Source organism: Triticum urartu, chromosome 3, assembly GCF_003073215.2.
Source record: "Triticum urartu cultivar G1812 chromosome 3, Tu2.1, whole genome shotgun sequence".
Classification (NCBI taxonomy): domain Eukaryota; kingdom Viridiplantae; phylum Streptophyta; class Magnoliopsida; order Poales; family Poaceae; genus Triticum; species Triticum urartu.
The window spans coordinates 123,243,295-123,260,006 of NC_053024.1; the positions used below are offsets into that span (position 1 = coordinate 123,243,295).

Consider the following 16,712-nt stretch of genomic DNA (forward strand, 5'->3'; position numbering starts at 1 on the left):
TTTGGCACTTTTAAACTATTTGTGCTTTTCCAGCATTAGTCTCACAGTGCAACGCCAGACACCTTTAGGGATTCGGCAAAAACATTCTCGGATATTGCTATATATGCATCAATTTCGAATTGTGTCTTCGGTCAATAGTTGGGTTGCCTGGCTCTTGTGCTTTCCTCCTACGTTCCGCTTTGTTCGGCTAGGTGTGCAAAGGGAGAACCACTGCGATTGTGCTTCCAGCTCGCATGGTCAAGCACCTCAGTGGAGAAAGCCGAAAACTGACTGTCACAATAAGCGTAAATTGGTCAGCGATCCGATGACTATGTTAAATGATGGGCCGTTCATAACATTGGCCGAAGTGTTTACGGCTTGACCTCGACTGTCGCCGAACACTACCGAGGGCTATTAACTGGCCTCCCAAACTAAATTCTCGATATTTTTCTCTTACATTCGAGCTGAGGTTTCATGGTCATGCTTAGCATGACAACACAAAGAAAGGAACCGATAGCGGGACTATTTTCTTTGGAAGACATTTCTTCTGTTAAACAGTAATATAACATATCTCTCTGCGTACCTTTGTTTATAAAACTGTGTGGCCAGATTGCCTTGTTTGTCGTAAATCTTTGCCCTCATAAAGGCTTTATAAAGTAGGACAAACACTCCTCGGCTATTGGCCGAGGAGGTGGAAGCCGATGGTCGGTCAACAAAGTTTGGTACAATGTGGATTCGAGCATTAATGACGTAAAGTACTTGGATACATAGAGTCATTACACATAATTTGCGATTTTACTATGGATATTGATCCTTAATTCGGCCACCCGTACCCGCATTAAGGCTCGAGGGCTACTGGGCTTCGGGCCTATTATTTACAAATATTAAAGGGGCACATCGATCCCCTGATCCGGTGTTGCCACCCGACCAGTGTCTCGGGGGCTACTGCATTGCTTGTCCAATGCAGAAAATTTTATGTGCAATATAGTTTCCGAGGAGATTTTGATCCTCAGGTTGGTCGGCCGCACCCAACCTGAGTCTCGAGGACTGAGCACGCCGCTTTTAGTGTCCCGAAGTATTCTGCCGAGCTTGGACTTGATCCTCAGGCCGATTTTGTAAATCAACCTGAGTCTCAGCGGCTACTGGGATTAGCGGTCTTACATCATCCTTTAGGTGCATCTCGGGTTTTAGACCGATACACACCTTGAGGGCTACTGGCTATATATCTCGGCAGCGAATAAATTGCACCAATAAAAAATATTCACAAAAATCGGCCCACATTAGGGGTGGTGCACCACCTCGAAAGCAGTCCGGCATAAAGCTCGGGCGCTAGTGGTTGGCTCCATAGAGGGCATTTCCGGCATTAAGCTCGGCTAAACTCCTTCAAACTTCTTTGAACCAAGGTGATTTACGACACCTCGGATACAGTCCGGCGTTGGAGCTTGGACACAGTCCGGTGTTGGAGCTCGGATACATTTCAGCGTTGGAGCTCGAAAGCAGTCCGGCATTGGTGCTCGGCTGCAAAAAATACCTCGAATGCAGTCCGGCGTTAGAACTCGGACGCAAGAGGACACTGCCTCCCGGGAACAACTTCAAACCCGAGGTGTGGCATAAAAATAACAAGGCATTGATAAAGGCCGGAAACTTAAAGGAGCTCCTCGGATACCCGACGTGTAAACTCGTCGAATGCATTTCGGCAATCCTCAAGATCGAAGATGAGAAGATTTGTTGAACCAGTTTTCAAGACCGACAACCGAAGATGAAGAACAGTTTGGAAGAATCGAGGAGCGTCCCTAACTTGAAGACCGGTTCAGGGGGCTACTGACGGTGTCCTGGACTAGGGGGTACTCACCACGTCATCTCCCGATCTGTTAGATTGGGCCGAGGACCCCCATGGCCGTATACTCATGGGCCAGTTCGGACAGTTGACGTATACATGGAAGATTCCACAAGACTTGGTGATCAAGACAAGGACTCCTCCCCACCGGCGTATTCGGCTAGGACTCTTGTTATCCTAGGCCTCTGGTACATTATATAAACCGAGGCCAGGCTAGTCGATAAAGAATAGACAATCATACCATAGGCTAGCTTCTAGGGTTTAGCCTCTCTGATCTCATGGTAGATCTACTCTTGTACTACCCATATCATCAATATTAATCAAGCAGGACGTAGGGTTTTACCTCCATCAAGAGGGCCCGAACTTGGGTAAAACATCGTGTCCCTTGTCTCCTGTTACCATCCGGCCTAGACGCACAGTTCGGGACCCCCTACCCGAGATCCGCCGGTTTTGACACCGACACCCAGGAAAAGTGTGTCATATAATCAATTTTCTCAGCTCTTACTCCCCTTTGACGGTTTAATTTAGGAACGGGAATCACCGCCAGACCTCTAAAACTCGTCTCATACATCCGGGCGGGGCCCCCGGTACTACCCGGTCATGATTTTTTGACCTAGAGTAGACATACCCCTCAAACGGCCTAAAACGTCCGGGCTCATCGGCAACCCCCCATATCCAGCCCAAATATGGGGCAGATATGGGGGCACGCGGGCACACCCGTCACGTCGGACCCGACAGCCTGACCCCACCTGAAATTGCACCAAATCCACCCCGTAGACCAGCCGGATCCATTTGCTATCTCCTCTGTTCTTTCTCCTCCGTGGCGTCCGTCTCGCGCTTTGTCACCGCACCCGCTCCGCAGCCGTTCCCAGGCTCTCCGCCGCCAGCTCCGAAAAGAGCGCTCCTGCCCTCGCCGTGGGGGACGTCGTCGCCAGCCCGGATGCCACCGTGGTACGTTTGGCAACTCCGGCTCTGCCTTGCGCTTGATGTATTCGACACATTGACCGACCAGAATTATTGTGATTTTGTTAGGTAAATGAGGGTTCCAATGCTTCATCGGAGGAGGAGTATGAATCGACGGAGCTTGACCAAATGATTCAAGATGAGTTCTTCGATTCGTCGGATTCGGACGAAGAAGTGGACATGATCATGCTCATGAGCATGCAAAGAGTAAATGGACCGGCAAGCGGAGCATATTCTCAATTTCAAGGGCTAAATTAGAGGGAGAAGAGTGATTAATCAGGACAGGCTGTCTGGAGCAAAGCTACTGCACAATGACTACATTGCTCCCACACCTACTTTCCCGGATGATCCATGGTTTCGTCGTTGTTTTCGCAATGCGAAACCATTGTTTTTGCGCATTGTGGAGGGAGTGGAGGCACACGACGACTACTTCAACCTCAGAAGGGATTGCTGTGGCCAACTCTCTTTCTTGGGCAAGCAAAAGTGCACGGATGCTCTGAGGATGCTTGCACTTGGTACTACTACATACGTCGTTGGTGAGATGGTCAGGATGAGGGAGAGCACGTGTCGGAAGACTACTGTCAAATTTGCCCGCGCCGTGGTTGAGGTGTTTGGACCTGAGTATCTCAGAGAACCAGATTCGCAGGACACGGAGAAGTTGTTGGCTATTGGAGAGGCAAGGGGGTTTCCAGGAATGCTCGGATCAATTGACTACATGCATTGACAATGGAAGAACTACCCCAAAGGTCTGCGGGGAATGTATCAAGGTCACACCAAAAGAGGTCGACATCATACTAGAAGTAGTGACATCACATGACTTATGAATTTGGCATGCTTTCTTTGGAATGCCCGGTTCTCACAACGACATCAACGTGCTTCAACGATCTCCAGTGTTCATGAGGCTTTGTAATGGGGAATCACTGTCGTGCAACCACACCATCAACGATCGGGACTACGACGGGTACTATCTTGCCGATGGTATCTATCCTCAGTGCGCGGCGTTTGTGAAGATCATATTCGAGTCGCCTGGCAATAAACAGAGACACTTTGCAACAATGCAGGAAGCGGCTTGGAAGGACGCAGAGAGGGCATTTAGTGTGCTTCAGACTCGTTGGGGAATTGTGTGGAGCGCTGCAATGATGTGGGAATCAGAAACTTAGTAGCAGCTGATGACATGTTCTGTTATTCTGCACAATATGATTGTCTAGGATGAGGGTGATGGTGTAGCCCAAACCCATGATTCTGAAGCACCCGGAGAACAAGTTGAAATCCCAGAAGATCAAGATGCGGCTCAACTTATGAACTTTCTACATATGCATTAGAATCTTCGAGATCAGCAGGTGCACACGCAGCTACTCAATGATCTTGTGGAGCACATGTGGATTCACAATGGCAACCAAGGAGACAATGCTTGAGTTTGGCACTTCAAATAAATTTTATGTAAACGCTATCTATGCTTGATACCAACAATAGCTATTTACGTGTGACATTGTGTTGCATGATCGACACACATGTATTTGCATGGATTTGAGAGTCCGTATTTGAGATGTGTGGATGCCCAGAACGAAATATGAGGGCCCATCCGGATGCGCCCGCGGGCGTTTGAGAGGTCGGATTTGCCAAGTCCGGCTGTAGATGCTCTAATAGGCACCGGCGTGCCTGTCGCAGCGTAGGCATTAGATGCGTACTACGCGATTGAGCGGTACACGCAGGACCGGCCGAAGCTTCGGCCGGCGCGCCGTTGTCAAACATTTCCGTACTTAAAAACAGAGAATGTGTTTAAAGTTGAAAGGAAGTAAAATAACCCGACTATTTTTTTCTTTTGGGGTGAAACAACTTAACAAGATTGATGTCATTTCATCATGAAAGTTTGCACCCAAAATAGTACTTACCAATGTTTGTTAATTTCTTTTAAAAATAACAATATGAGTGATCATTAGGGTTTTCTTTTCCCTCCTTACCCCTTGACCCTTGACGGCTAGGGTAAAATCTTCCTTCTAGGTTTCGTCGACGAGCCTGTGGATTCACCTCCCCTCTTCCTGCTGCTCCGGCGGCCGGTGCCGAGGAGGGGCCGAAGCCTTCGCTTCGGTTAGTAGTTTAGGTATGGGTTTTTAGTCCTCATAGGTGTGGCGCTTAGACGAATGACGCCGCTTCTTCTTCGAGTTTGTGTTCCGGGTCCTGATCCTCCTCGAGCTTTTTCTTCTGGATATAGTTGACGAAGCTCCGGCGTAGATTCCCACCATCTCTTTGGGGCGGTGATGTTAGGATTTCTCGTCATGTGACGAGATTTGGTGTCAGACGCTTCAAATCTATTCAAGGATTCAACAACGACGACTGTGGCTCCAGGGCGCTGGTCCATAGGGACACGTGCATGAAGACTTCACATCTGTCATCGACAGGTCAAGCCGGCTCCCATAGGCGAACGACGATAATAGCGCGTCAGCGGCTTGTTCTAGTGGCGGTAGTGGTTGTTCAGTGGTTTCGGACTTTTGATGTAATTTTTATTATGTTTAAGGTGCTTCGTACTTTTTGGTGAACTATGATAATTGATCTGGATCATTTTTGAAAGAAATATGAGTGATTATTTTTAATATGATGCATAGATGGTCACATGTTCCTCCTTCTAAAATTCGGGTGGTACACAAAATCCGCACTTATCTCGTTTCGTCCACTGCCGCACACACCAAAAATGAGGTAAAATAACCGATTTTTTTACCAGCATTCCAGCAATGGAAATGAGACAAGAAAAGAAGCTAGAAAAGGAGTTTCAGAATAGGAAAAAAGAGAGAGAGAGAGAGAAAAAGACATTTCGGACTAGGAAAAAAACCCGACCCCTCCGTCGCACAGCAGCAGGAGCTGCTCCCACCACCTGCGCGGCCAACGACACCAAGCCCTCACCGAACCCCTCGGCTTTGTTTCCCATCTCGCCTCGGTCCTCCGCCAAATCCCCAAATCGCAGCCCCCGATCCGCCGCCGTCCCCGATTCGCCGCCGCCGTTGACCCGCGCAAATGACCTCCGGCCCGCCGTCGCCTTCCGGCAAGGCTTACTCCCGCAAATCTCACGGCCCCGGCCCCAAATCCTCCAAGGCCCGCTCCTTCGACGCTCACAATGGCCCGCTGATCCCCACCGTCACCTTCTCGCTCCCCTCGACGCCGGCCACGCGACGAGAGCTGCGGCGCCGCCTCTCCGCGGAGCTCGCACAGGTGCGCGCCGCCTACAAGCGCATAAGCTCCCTCCCCGCTCCCGCCCCCTCCTCCGCGCTCTCCGCCACTGACCCCTCCACCCCGCTCCCGCCGCACCCCTCCGTCTCCAAGCACAAGTCCAAGAAGGGCCCCCCGAACCCGTCCGGCTCGGCGGAGGCGCGGCGCAAGCTCTACGCTCCCGTCTTCAGGAGCTGCGCCGTGGTGCTTGCGCGGCTGATGAAGCACAAGCACGGCTGGGTGTTCAACGTGCCGGTCGACGCCAGCGCGCTTGGCCTGCACGACTACCACACCATCATCACCAAGCCCATGGACCTCGGCACCGTCAAGTCAAGGCTGGCCGCCGGGCACTACAAGTCGCCGCGGGAGTTCGCAACCGAAGTCCGTCTGACTTTTCAGAACGCCATGAGGTACAACCCCAAGGGGCAGGATGTGTATTTCATGGCCGAGCAGCTTCTAAATATGTTCGAGGAGAAGTGGCCAGAGATTGAAGCTGAGATGGCACAGCTGTCACCGCAGCCACCTACACCATCATCTGCCCCGCCCAAGAAGCAGAAGCAGAGGGAGAGGGAGAGAGAGAGGGAGATGGATAGTGCTAGAGTACTAGAGAGGTCTGACTCCACAGCGCATGCTGCAGCATTGGAGGCTCCCCCGAAGCCGCACGCTGGTACCGCCAGACCCCCAGTTTTAAAGAAGCCAAAGGCAAGGGATCCTAATAAGAGGGAGATGACGTTCTGGGAGAAGCAGCGGCTTAGTAACGACCTCCAGGACTTGCCAGCCGAGAAGCTCGATAATGTTGTACAGATCATAAAGAAGAGGAACTCATCACTTAATCAGCATGACGATGAGATTGAGGTTGATATAGATAGCTTTGATGTTGAGACATTATGGGAGCTTGATAGGTTTGTGACAAACTACAAGAAAAGTATAACCAAGAATAAGCGGAAGGCCGAGCTTTCCGTAGCAAGGCAGGATGAGTCCGACCATGAGCCGGATTTGGAGAAGATTGAGAATGCCAGGCATGATGAGGGAGAGCAGGATCAGATGCGCACAGTACATAATACGGTATGCTTTTTATAGATAGTATAATAGGTGTTTGTGAATTGCTAAGCAATATGGGTACTTACTACTGCTCTGCAATTACAGATCCCAGAACCAGAAGCAATTGATGTAGTTGATGTGGTTGATGTTGAACCGCCTATGGTTGAAGCTGAACCACATAAGGAAATTGCAGCAGGCAAGGCTAAACACACACCCTTAGAGCATTTTTGGAACTATTGTTGTTGCCTTCCAGATCAGAACAAATGTGTCGGCTATTACTATAAATGTTATGGTTACTTGTTTGTAGCATATTTTTGTGCAGTGTAAGTGTAACACATAAGTTTTCTCACCTATCAGATGACAATGGGAGATATATGGGTTCATCATCACCTGCTCATTTAGAAGATCAGAAAGGAGACAATGTCGGTAGATCAAGTAGTTCTGGAAGCTCTAGCAGCGAATCAGGGTCTTCCTCCAGTGGTAAACACCCTCTCGTTTGACAGAAATTTATAACAAGAATAATACATTGTGCAAGATTCTATACAAGGTATTCTTTAGAAGTATGCAAAACACCTGGTATTTACCTTGAGAAGCATGTGCAGATACGGATTCTGATAGTTCATCAGCAGATGGCTCTGATGCCGCACAGTCACCCAAATCGTAACATCTATAGGCCAGGTATATTTTATATTCCCTCACAATTGTTGTCCAATAATTCAGTTTTTGTATTTTGTCTTTAAATGCATGCAAAACACATTCAAGCCAGAAAGCATTAATAAGCATAATGAGAAAATCCATGTTTTGGCAAGTTGCTTAGCTTTTGAACTTTTAGTTATGTAGGAAACACTGTATTGACTTAGATTTTTTTACCTGCTATGCAGAGGTTGCTAATTTGCTGACAAACAAATAAGCAGCTAACTAGATCAAGCCAGTATAGCTCATTGTGTTGTACTAGGCTTAACTACCAATAATACAATATTCTATGTTTTCTGCTTTATTTGTCCTATTGTTCGGCTATGTGAATCTTTGAAGAAGCAAGAAGAACCAGAATGTGATGGTTTGATGGCTTTAGATAGTTGGATGTACTATTTGAGACCACCTATGCCACAAACAGCAGGCATCATGCATACCAGATTACCAGTCTTGCTTTATTGTTGTTAGCTTGTAGGTTAGAAATAAAATGGATATGCTAGAGCCTAGAGGATGACCTTGCTCTTGGTCATAGGTAAGACATGATGCAGTAACTTACCTTACATGCTTATGGAGTAGGTAGGAATAGGATCACAAGTATATTATTGGATTACCATGCAATGATGCAGATTATTTAGCTGGGAAAGTTCATATATCTCAAAATCATCTGTGATACATAATAATTCACGGTATAGTAGTGAAAGAAATAACCATTCCTTTTTTAATAAAATAGGCATCTTGATAATTTTTTTAAAGTCGAAGAAGTCTGCATATGGTCTCATGGCTTGTTTGGTTCGTGGGCTGGACTCCATGCAACTCCATGGGTGGTAAAAATAGGTGCCTAAAGGTAGCCTCTAAATCAAATGATTTTTGCCTAGTCAGGAGCTGATGAAGACGCGGTGTTCGATTTGAGTTCTGGCCTGAGAAAAACACGTAAAGAACAACACTATGTGTTGTTGGTGAGGAAGTGTAACTATGCGAAGTGCACGCACACTAGATAGCGAAACCACATGACATGCTCTTTGAAGAAAAAATAAAAGCTCTAGTTTAAATTGATATGCCCTGTGGACGCGCTCCTCATTAGGTAGCTTCTCGACGCAGCGTTGGAGCACAGATCCCTCTCCCCTGCCCGCCTCTGGACAAAGCCTGCACGAGCGGCCGAGTACATCAAGACCGGCCACTGATATCTGCTTCACCAAGGATCACAGTAGTTTTCTTGCAGAGTTGCGACTCATGGCTCCTCAGTCGCAAACACAGATGCCTGATTTCGACCTGCGGTGGCTCCATTGCATTTGCACCGGCGGTGGCCAGTGAGTCTGACGGGGACTTCTTAACTCCGACGCCCCCTCAATTGTGTTTGCGATGACGCATTTTGGTGCGACCTTGGTGTTGGCGTCTGCGACTAGTTCCGGAGGAGGAGAAATGATCACCCGTGTGGTTAGCAGGAGGAAATGCCGTCTGAAAAGAGGAAGAATGGTACATGCCCCCAGTCGTCCGTTTTTGGTGGCCTGCGCCTGGCGGGGAGCAAACTGGGGTGGTAACCAAACGTGCTCCATGCTCCCTCCTGGAAACGTTTCGGCAAGGCTAGTGTGGCCTAGGACACAATCCAAACACCCATTCAAAAGGTGGATATTTGGTGTGAATCACTTGCCCTGAATAGTGGTGTCATGTGTCTAGTCCATCACATGACTTTAAGTATAAATTGTATTTAGAGTTATAATTCATTTCCCATGCGTTTTTGCTGTAATCTACTGTATGGACTCTTTGCTTTTCCAACTAGAAATGTCTGAAAATGATTTAATTTTTACAACAAAAAATATGGCACTCTTTTTTCTACAAGTTGGATTTTAGTAACTTCTATAGTGCTCATTTGGGCTGCGTTTGTCCAAGTTATACATTACAGTAGTCACATACTATTACAATGCTTACACTCGAACATGTATCAGTCTTTAACTTTTCTGTTAAACTTAGTTGGCAGTTATCTTCTGGGGCCCCAGTTCATTTGTTTGTTAAACTCCACTCTAAACTACTATAAATGTCCTCATTGAAAATTGCAGGATACAGTTTAAATACTTGAAGGGATTAATATTGAGCTCATTTAACATTACCAGCTTTGCTAATTAATAATTATGGATAATGACTTTCCAAATACCATAGAAATAGCTACATTTTTTTTCCTATTCTCATGAGCCTTCTAGAAATGGCCATGTCGGTCCAGCCTATTGTTACTAGTATCATTGTAGTGGCTGTTACTAGTATCGTCCAAGTGGCAGTTAGTGTTGCGGCTTAGGTGGGTTTGTTCTGTAGTTCTGCTGTGGGCCATTCAAGAATATAAATTTACTTGTAAACTTTGACTAAACTATTAATGAATCCAGCTATAGTATTTGTGGTGATGTTTATCTCAAGTACCAACTGGAAGGAAACATGCTGTGATATCCACACTGCAGATTCACGAATTACTGTCACAAGCGCATCAGTGCAACGTAAATTTAATCATTGAATACTGGTATCTACTATATCTAAATAGCTAGCCCCCACGACTAGGAATTCCCTCGCTTCTCCTTAAGCCACATCACCCAAATTAATTTAGCCCTTGGATATACTAGATCAATCAATAATATCCATCTGATCTACACACTGAGAGCTGCTGCACCCACCATATGTGGTAACTGATGCATGCAGGCAAATGCACGCAGTAAGTACCTCCTACGAGTGTTTTAATCAAGAAAATAAATTGACGCATGCATGCAGGTTTTAGCCTCATACGTGAGTGCTCTATATGGAAGAAAAGTGAGTAGTGCATGCATATTTTATGTTGTTTTCGTCTAACTTTGAACATATATATAGATTGAGATATGTCTTCATTTATTTATTTATTTGTAAAATACTGATAAACAAATTATCTTACTATATTACTATAGGAGAAATTGTAAAGACATGATTAGTTTCGCATAATTTTTATTGCATGTAAAATTCCGCCGCAACGCGCGGGGCATCGTCTAGTTTAACTAAAAGCTATGTTTTTAAAGCGTCCCTAAGGCGACGCCTAGGCGTCGAAGCGCTCCCCCTCCGCTTTGGAAAATCGACCGCTTTGGGCGCCTAGGCGTCCAAAGCGCCCGCCTAGGCGTCGCCTAGGCGCCAAAGCGCCCCCCCCCTCCCTAAGGCGGTAAGGCGTCGCCTTAAAAACATAGACTAAAAGGGCAGCCCGGTGCATGTAGCTCCCGCTTGCGCAGGGTCCGGGGAAGGGTCCGACTATAGTACGCAGCCTTTCCCTACATTTATGTAAGAGGCTGTTTCCACGACTTGAACCAGTGACCTCATGGTCACAAGGCAGCAGCTTTACCATTGTGCTAAGGCTCCCCTTCTGAATACTGGTATTTAACTACTGCAATAAAAACATTCCTAATTTGTGGGTGAACTTTTGAGAAGTTGCTCAAATTATTGAAAGTAGACAGGGATAATTTTCGTACTATCTGAATCTTCTTGAGTAGGGATGCTACATTTTGTTTCGTTTGGCTTGTTTCTATATTAGACTAGCTCGAGAGCCTAGATGCATTAGAATACCTATATGTACCAAAATTTTCCTGCATATGATTTGTTGAAATCATTAAACCTGTCATCGACACTAAGTACAACAATTTTGGTGTCTGCGTACTTCATTTGATAAAAAGCATGTGCATGAACGCTATTTTCAAGCCATATGTAAATATATAATATATATGATTTGCATAGTTAGACTTCTGCACATTGTGATAAATTTTAATGTAATGGTTGGTAATTATTGCATTATTATTTACTAATGAAGGGCTTGATCTAATACATTAAACTCTTGATTATGCCTTTTCTCATTTGTACTGTCTGTTTGTGGTAACTAGCTTTTTATTATCCTATATAAAATATTACAGTAGTGCTCCAATGTCCAAACAGTCTGGTTGCGAAAGGGCAAACATACTGCATTACTGAAAATTTAAATTTTCACGAGACACTATCTAAAAGTCAAAATTTGGAACTGTGGCATTGACCTACTTGTGCTGTCCAAAACGACACCATAAACTCTGCCGTCTGAGAAATTCTGTGAAAATAACGACATGGTAGTCATAGATTCATCTCACAACAAATATTATTGGCAATTGGTGTTACTTCTTCATCTCTATTTCATATTTCAACCCTCTTGTCGAGATTAGTGTCCAAAAATATGTCTGAGCAGAGCATTTAATTTTTTTGAATATATGTTGTGACGCAAGCACAACAAAGTGCACCCCGTATTGTTATCTAAAATGTATCTAGCCCTAACTGCAGTCTATAGAATGATAGAATTCTTATGGTCTAAAATGATGAACCTAACATCTCCAGTTTCCTTGTGTTTGCAGATCTTAACGTCAGACAGAAGATGATAACCTGTAAGTTCACCAAAGATTCTGGCATGATATTGCCGACACGATTCAATGTTGCCGTCTGTAAATTTTGGTCATGTAGGGAAGCCTAACAACCACTGCTGCTGCCCGTGTTGCTGTTAGGTCTTTTTAGCCTCATAGTGGATGCCGGAGATCACGCATGCATTTCATGCGTCTGTACCATTATTTGCAGTTATGTACCTATTGTAGAGTGCTGCGTTTACTTAGTCATTCGCTGGAAGTTATCTGACAATTGGATAGAAGACACCTGCAAATTGGGCAAGTAAAGACAGCCGGTGAAGACCAGGAACCTGGAGACCTCGCCCTGTTGTAAGATTGTAAAATTGTTATAGTTGGTTAATTTCTTTTGTTTTATTTTGGAACTAGCTAGTCTGTAATTTATGTTGGGTCGGAATAGCGCGGATAATTCATCTTTCCCATTGCTCTGATTGTTCTAAAGATCTCTACACGCTCGTTTGAGCTGTAACATTAAACATTTTTTACCTCAATGATGGAGGCAATCTGGAGGTTCACTTGGCAGTAAAAAAGTACTCGTAATTAGTACAGTCGTTTCACTTCTCAGTTCTCTAAACTTCACTGATGCTAGTGGTCAAGTGATCTAGTAAATGGTTCTTACTTTTCTTGCTGGTGGTTCTTTGCATCTCTCTATCTCTCAACATTACCCGTTCAGGACCTGATCTCATGGTTCTCATTTGGTGATTGTGCCCACACCGTAAAACATTCCAATTGTTTTTACTTTTATTTTTGAGGGGCTTCCATTTTTTTTCTACTTTGTGTGGTGAATAAGCTGTGCTATGCAAACCAATTTTTAGTTTTTCTCCCTGCAAAAAATGGTCCTAGCCTTTGACCTGGCCTTTGTCGTTCATCCGTCTCATTATCCTAGCCGTGAACCTCCCACCCCACACCTCTCCAAAGCTCAAAACTGCTCCGCCGGCCAAATGGTCCCGCTTCGGCGCCTTCCGGCGCTGCCGCTAACGCGTGGCTCCACGCGCCGCCGCCTCCTCGCCACCGGGGCCTCACCGCTCCCATGGCCGGGCCTTCACACCTGGCGCCGGGCCCCTCCCAGCGACCTCCGCTCGTGGGGCCCCAGCGGCCCCTGCGCCCCGAACACGGACGAGGCGGGCGCGCCAGAAGCCGGCGCCGGAGCCGGCCACGGCTCGTCGCTGTCCGAGATGGGCGCCCTCGTGCTGTCCACCGCCGCCCCCCTCGGCAAGGCGCACCTCACCCACGCCTCCTTCTCCCGGTGGGCGGCAGGCGGGCTCCCCGTGGGCCTTGCGCGGGCCCCCGACCACCCCGCCAGGCCGGAAAAGCCCCTCGCGGTAAATGCTCATCCACCATCCTCCTGTTGCTCTCTTCGTCGAGGCATTTGATCGAGCAGGTTTGGCTGTGTGGTGCTCTTGCTGCTGCAGGTGACTCAGAAGGAGGTCCCCACGCACAAGGCGATGGGGGTGCCGCTAAACGCGTACATGCTCCACAACCTGGCGCACGTGGAGCTCAATGCCATCGACCTTGCCTGGGATACTGTGGTGCGGTTCTCGCCGCTCCGGGACACCCTGGGAGATGGCTTCTTTGCCGATTTTGCGCGTGTGGCCGACGACGAGAGCCGGCATTTTCGGTGGTATTCACAGCGGCTTGCCGAGCTTGGGTTCAGGTGAGTGGCACAAAGAATGCGGCAGTGTGGATGTTGAATCGATGCGAAATCTCTGTCCACTGGTTGTTCTGCCTGTTGTCAACTTGTCATACATTGGCGGTGATAGTTTCCTTTATGACCTATGTCAGATTGTTGTAAGTTTGTAACAGTTTCTGTGGACAGATATGGCGATATGCCTGTCCACAATCTTCTGTGGAGGGAGTGTGCAAAATCCTCAAGTGATGTTTCTGCACGGATGGCTGTTATACCTCTAGTACAGGTGCCAGATCATCTTCTTCTCTGCGATACTGTAAAAAATACATTGTTTATGACCTGCTCGGTTTGAACCATGAGTTTCCAAATCTTTTTAGATGACAGTAGTTGGTGAATAATTTTGATTTACTAGACTTGACCGATATGTTGATGATTAGAACCTTAATAGGAAGCTAGAGGCCTTGATGCTGGACCAAGACTAGTCCAGAAGTTAATTGGCTTTGCGGATCATAGATCTGCCGACATTGTGGCAAAAGTAGCAGAGGAAGAGCTTGCACATGTTTCTGTAGGTTTATATTGGTTCCTGAAAGTATGCGAAATGATGGGCCGTGTCCCTGGTGCTGCTTTTAGAGGTTAGGCTGGTTCTTTATGATCCACTAAATACAATTTCATGAAATTATGTTGATTAATGGATTGTTTCTCTGTAACATTCCAGACTTGATAAAGGAGCATGATGTTGTAATGAGGGGTCCATTTAACTACCAATCTCGTGATGAAGCTGGTATACCTCGAGAATGGTAAGCTTTGACTATACTGTGACTATGAATCTAGAAGTATTGCATGTATATATGAATAGGTTATGTTGTTGATGCTGTTATTCAGGTATGATGAGACGCTTAAACCTGAAGTTGCAAGCAACCTTTCAGAGGTGAGGGACTATCTATTGTTTATCCAGTGTGTTTTGATGTATCTAACTTGTGGCGTGTACCTCACAGGTGCATGATAGGCTAGCATGTGTTGTTGAGATGGAGAAAGAGAATGCTAGTTTGAATGGCTAAGTCTCACCTGACGAATACATGAGAGATTTGGTACGTACGACGCAGATATTCTAGCACACTGATACTTTTTTCTTGGTTTATTTTGATGCCAACCACCACCAAACTGCTTTCGTCCCTTGTCTATATTCTACTTATTGGACCTTTCCAGTTTGACATACATGATCACATCTATTATGTCGTATTATCATTATGGAAAAGATAAGATTTTTTTTGTTATGCTAGTATGCATCAGCTGATTCAGCTATATGTGCACTTCGAATGATTGTAGGAAAGAAAAACACCGAGTGTTCAAGTTGTTGACAGTGGGGTCCTGCCTGCCAGTCGGCTTCACAAGCCAAGGATTAGGGACGCACAAAGTTTCCTTAGCCTCAAAGTTTTTGATGGGCAAGCACCCATAATTAGGAATGCAAGTTGGGCAGGGGTACCCCCTAAGCCATCCTAGTTATTTTGCTTCACAACTAACACGAGGATTATGGACAGCAATTAGCAGGAAATGAACCACCAATTGAATGAAATGGATGGATGTATTGATTGACCCACCTGCATCACTTTGCCAGAATAGCCATCCTGATAAATTTACAGTCTAGTATATACCTGCTCAAATGTCATGAACAAAAAGGACCTGAACATTCTTTTTTCTGCATGTGTATAAGTGTATTCCACAACACGCAAGGCCTCATGTAGTTGGCTTCATTCTCAAATGGGACGCGCTTCTGGTGCCCTTTGATCAGTTAACTAAAGTAAGAAAGCATTTGCAGTAGGTAGCTCTCTATTTTTTTCGGGGTAAAAATAGAAAGCATCGGCTCAATATCATTGCAGTGGTGTAAATTGGTGAATACCATCCAATGTAAGGATGGCATGTGGGGCCTGAGGCCACATGTTAGTGTCAATCCTGGACGCTATTCTCTTGCGTGATCGAGCAATATTGCCCTTTAAAGTAAGCTTCTGGTACCAGGATGAACACAAATCCGGTTTGTTGTTTCCTTGTCACGTACACTTCTGTTTCTCCATCCAATGAGTTGATGGCACGGCACAGAGTTTAACAAATTACGTAGATTTCTGCTGCTAAACACCAATTTTCTTCTCCAGCTCAAACATGGTGATTCAGTTGCGTATTTACTACTTTCATGAATGCTTAGGCTAGCTGTAGTGGCGTTTGCCAAGTTGCTGCCCCAAGGCAAAGCGGATGCAGAAACGCCTCAGTTTTGCACAGTCCGCGCCCTGTACAGAAGTCATCAAGTCAAGTCTCTTACCGGCTGGGGGCATAATTTGCTGCTGGGAGCGAGGTGCTGTTGGCCTGAGCTGCAAGAGCTGGAGAACGATGGACAACATATGGTAACCAGTTCATGTCAGTCACAGTTCAGGGGAAAGCCAAACGTTTCACGTTATGTGATGTATCGGCGGACGTGTGTCACAGTTGACCACGATGCTATTTTTAAATCAATGAATATAAAATGTGTTGATCCGATCGGCCGATCGCTTGTCATCCTGAAAGTTGAAGCTTCACAGTTCTGAAATTCTGTTTCACTGAGCTTTCCTCTGCCATTTTGTAGTGTTCCGATGTTGTCAGCGAGCATTTTGAGTTTGTTGAGTTTCTTTCTGGAAAGGAGGTGGAATTATCGGGTTGGAATGATCTGGCCAGCGGTGTGTACCGGCTGCCGGCTGTAGGCTCCCAACGGGCACGTGGGAGCCGGTGGCGCGGCCGCCACAGGCTATCGTTCGCCGCCCACTTCCAACTCCGCCTACCGTGTCCAATGTCCCCAGACTAAACCGACCCGGTGTCGCGCCGGCACGCGTCCCCGGTCGCCGGCGGCGTCACGCATCCCCAAAAACAGAACCGCCTCACCGGTCAAACACTGACGTCGCACCAACACATCTCGTCCGGGCCGGTGCAGCTGCCCACG

At 46.5% G+C, this 16,712-nt stretch overlaps 2 protein-coding genes across 4 annotated transcripts; both read left to right on the forward strand.

Moving 5' to 3' along the window:
* Positions 1 to 5,617: 5,617 nt before the first annotated feature.
* Positions 5,618 to 12,674, forward strand: LOC125543239 (transcription factor GTE3, chloroplastic-like). Its single transcript, XM_048706523.1, has 5 exons — positions 5,618 to 7,045; positions 7,127 to 7,217; positions 7,379 to 7,501; positions 7,624 to 7,699; positions 12,082 to 12,674. Exons 1-4 carry the CDS (start codon positions 5,789 to 5,791, stop codon positions 7,683 to 7,685), a joined length of 1,533 nt encoding a protein of 510 aa, XP_048562480.1. The 5' UTR covers positions 5,618 to 5,788; the 3' UTR covers positions 7,686 to 7,699; positions 12,082 to 12,674.
* Positions 12,675 to 12,982: 308 nt separating this feature from the next.
* LOC125543240 (uncharacterized protein HI_0077) lies at positions 12,983 to 16,335 on the forward strand. 3 transcript variants are annotated; one of them, XM_048706526.1, is made up of 8 exons: positions 12,983 to 13,445; positions 13,536 to 13,777; positions 13,940 to 14,036; positions 14,199 to 14,382; positions 14,466 to 14,547; positions 14,633 to 14,678; positions 14,746 to 14,838; positions 15,898 to 16,335. In XM_048706526.1, exons 1-7 carry the CDS (start codon positions 13,065 to 13,067, stop codon positions 14,806 to 14,808), a joined length of 1,095 nt encoding a protein of 364 aa, XP_048562483.1. In that variant the 5' UTR covers positions 12,983 to 13,064; the 3' UTR covers positions 14,809 to 14,838; positions 15,898 to 16,335. The 3 variants fall into 3 exon arrangements, with proteins under 3 accessions (XP_048562483.1, XP_048562482.1, XP_048562481.1); XM_048706525.1 differs by having other exon boundaries at positions 15,948 to 16,335; XM_048706524.1 differs by lacking the exon at positions 15,898 to 16,335 and adding an exon at positions 15,077 to 15,450.
* The last annotated feature ends 377 nt before the right edge of the window (positions 16,336 to 16,712 follow it).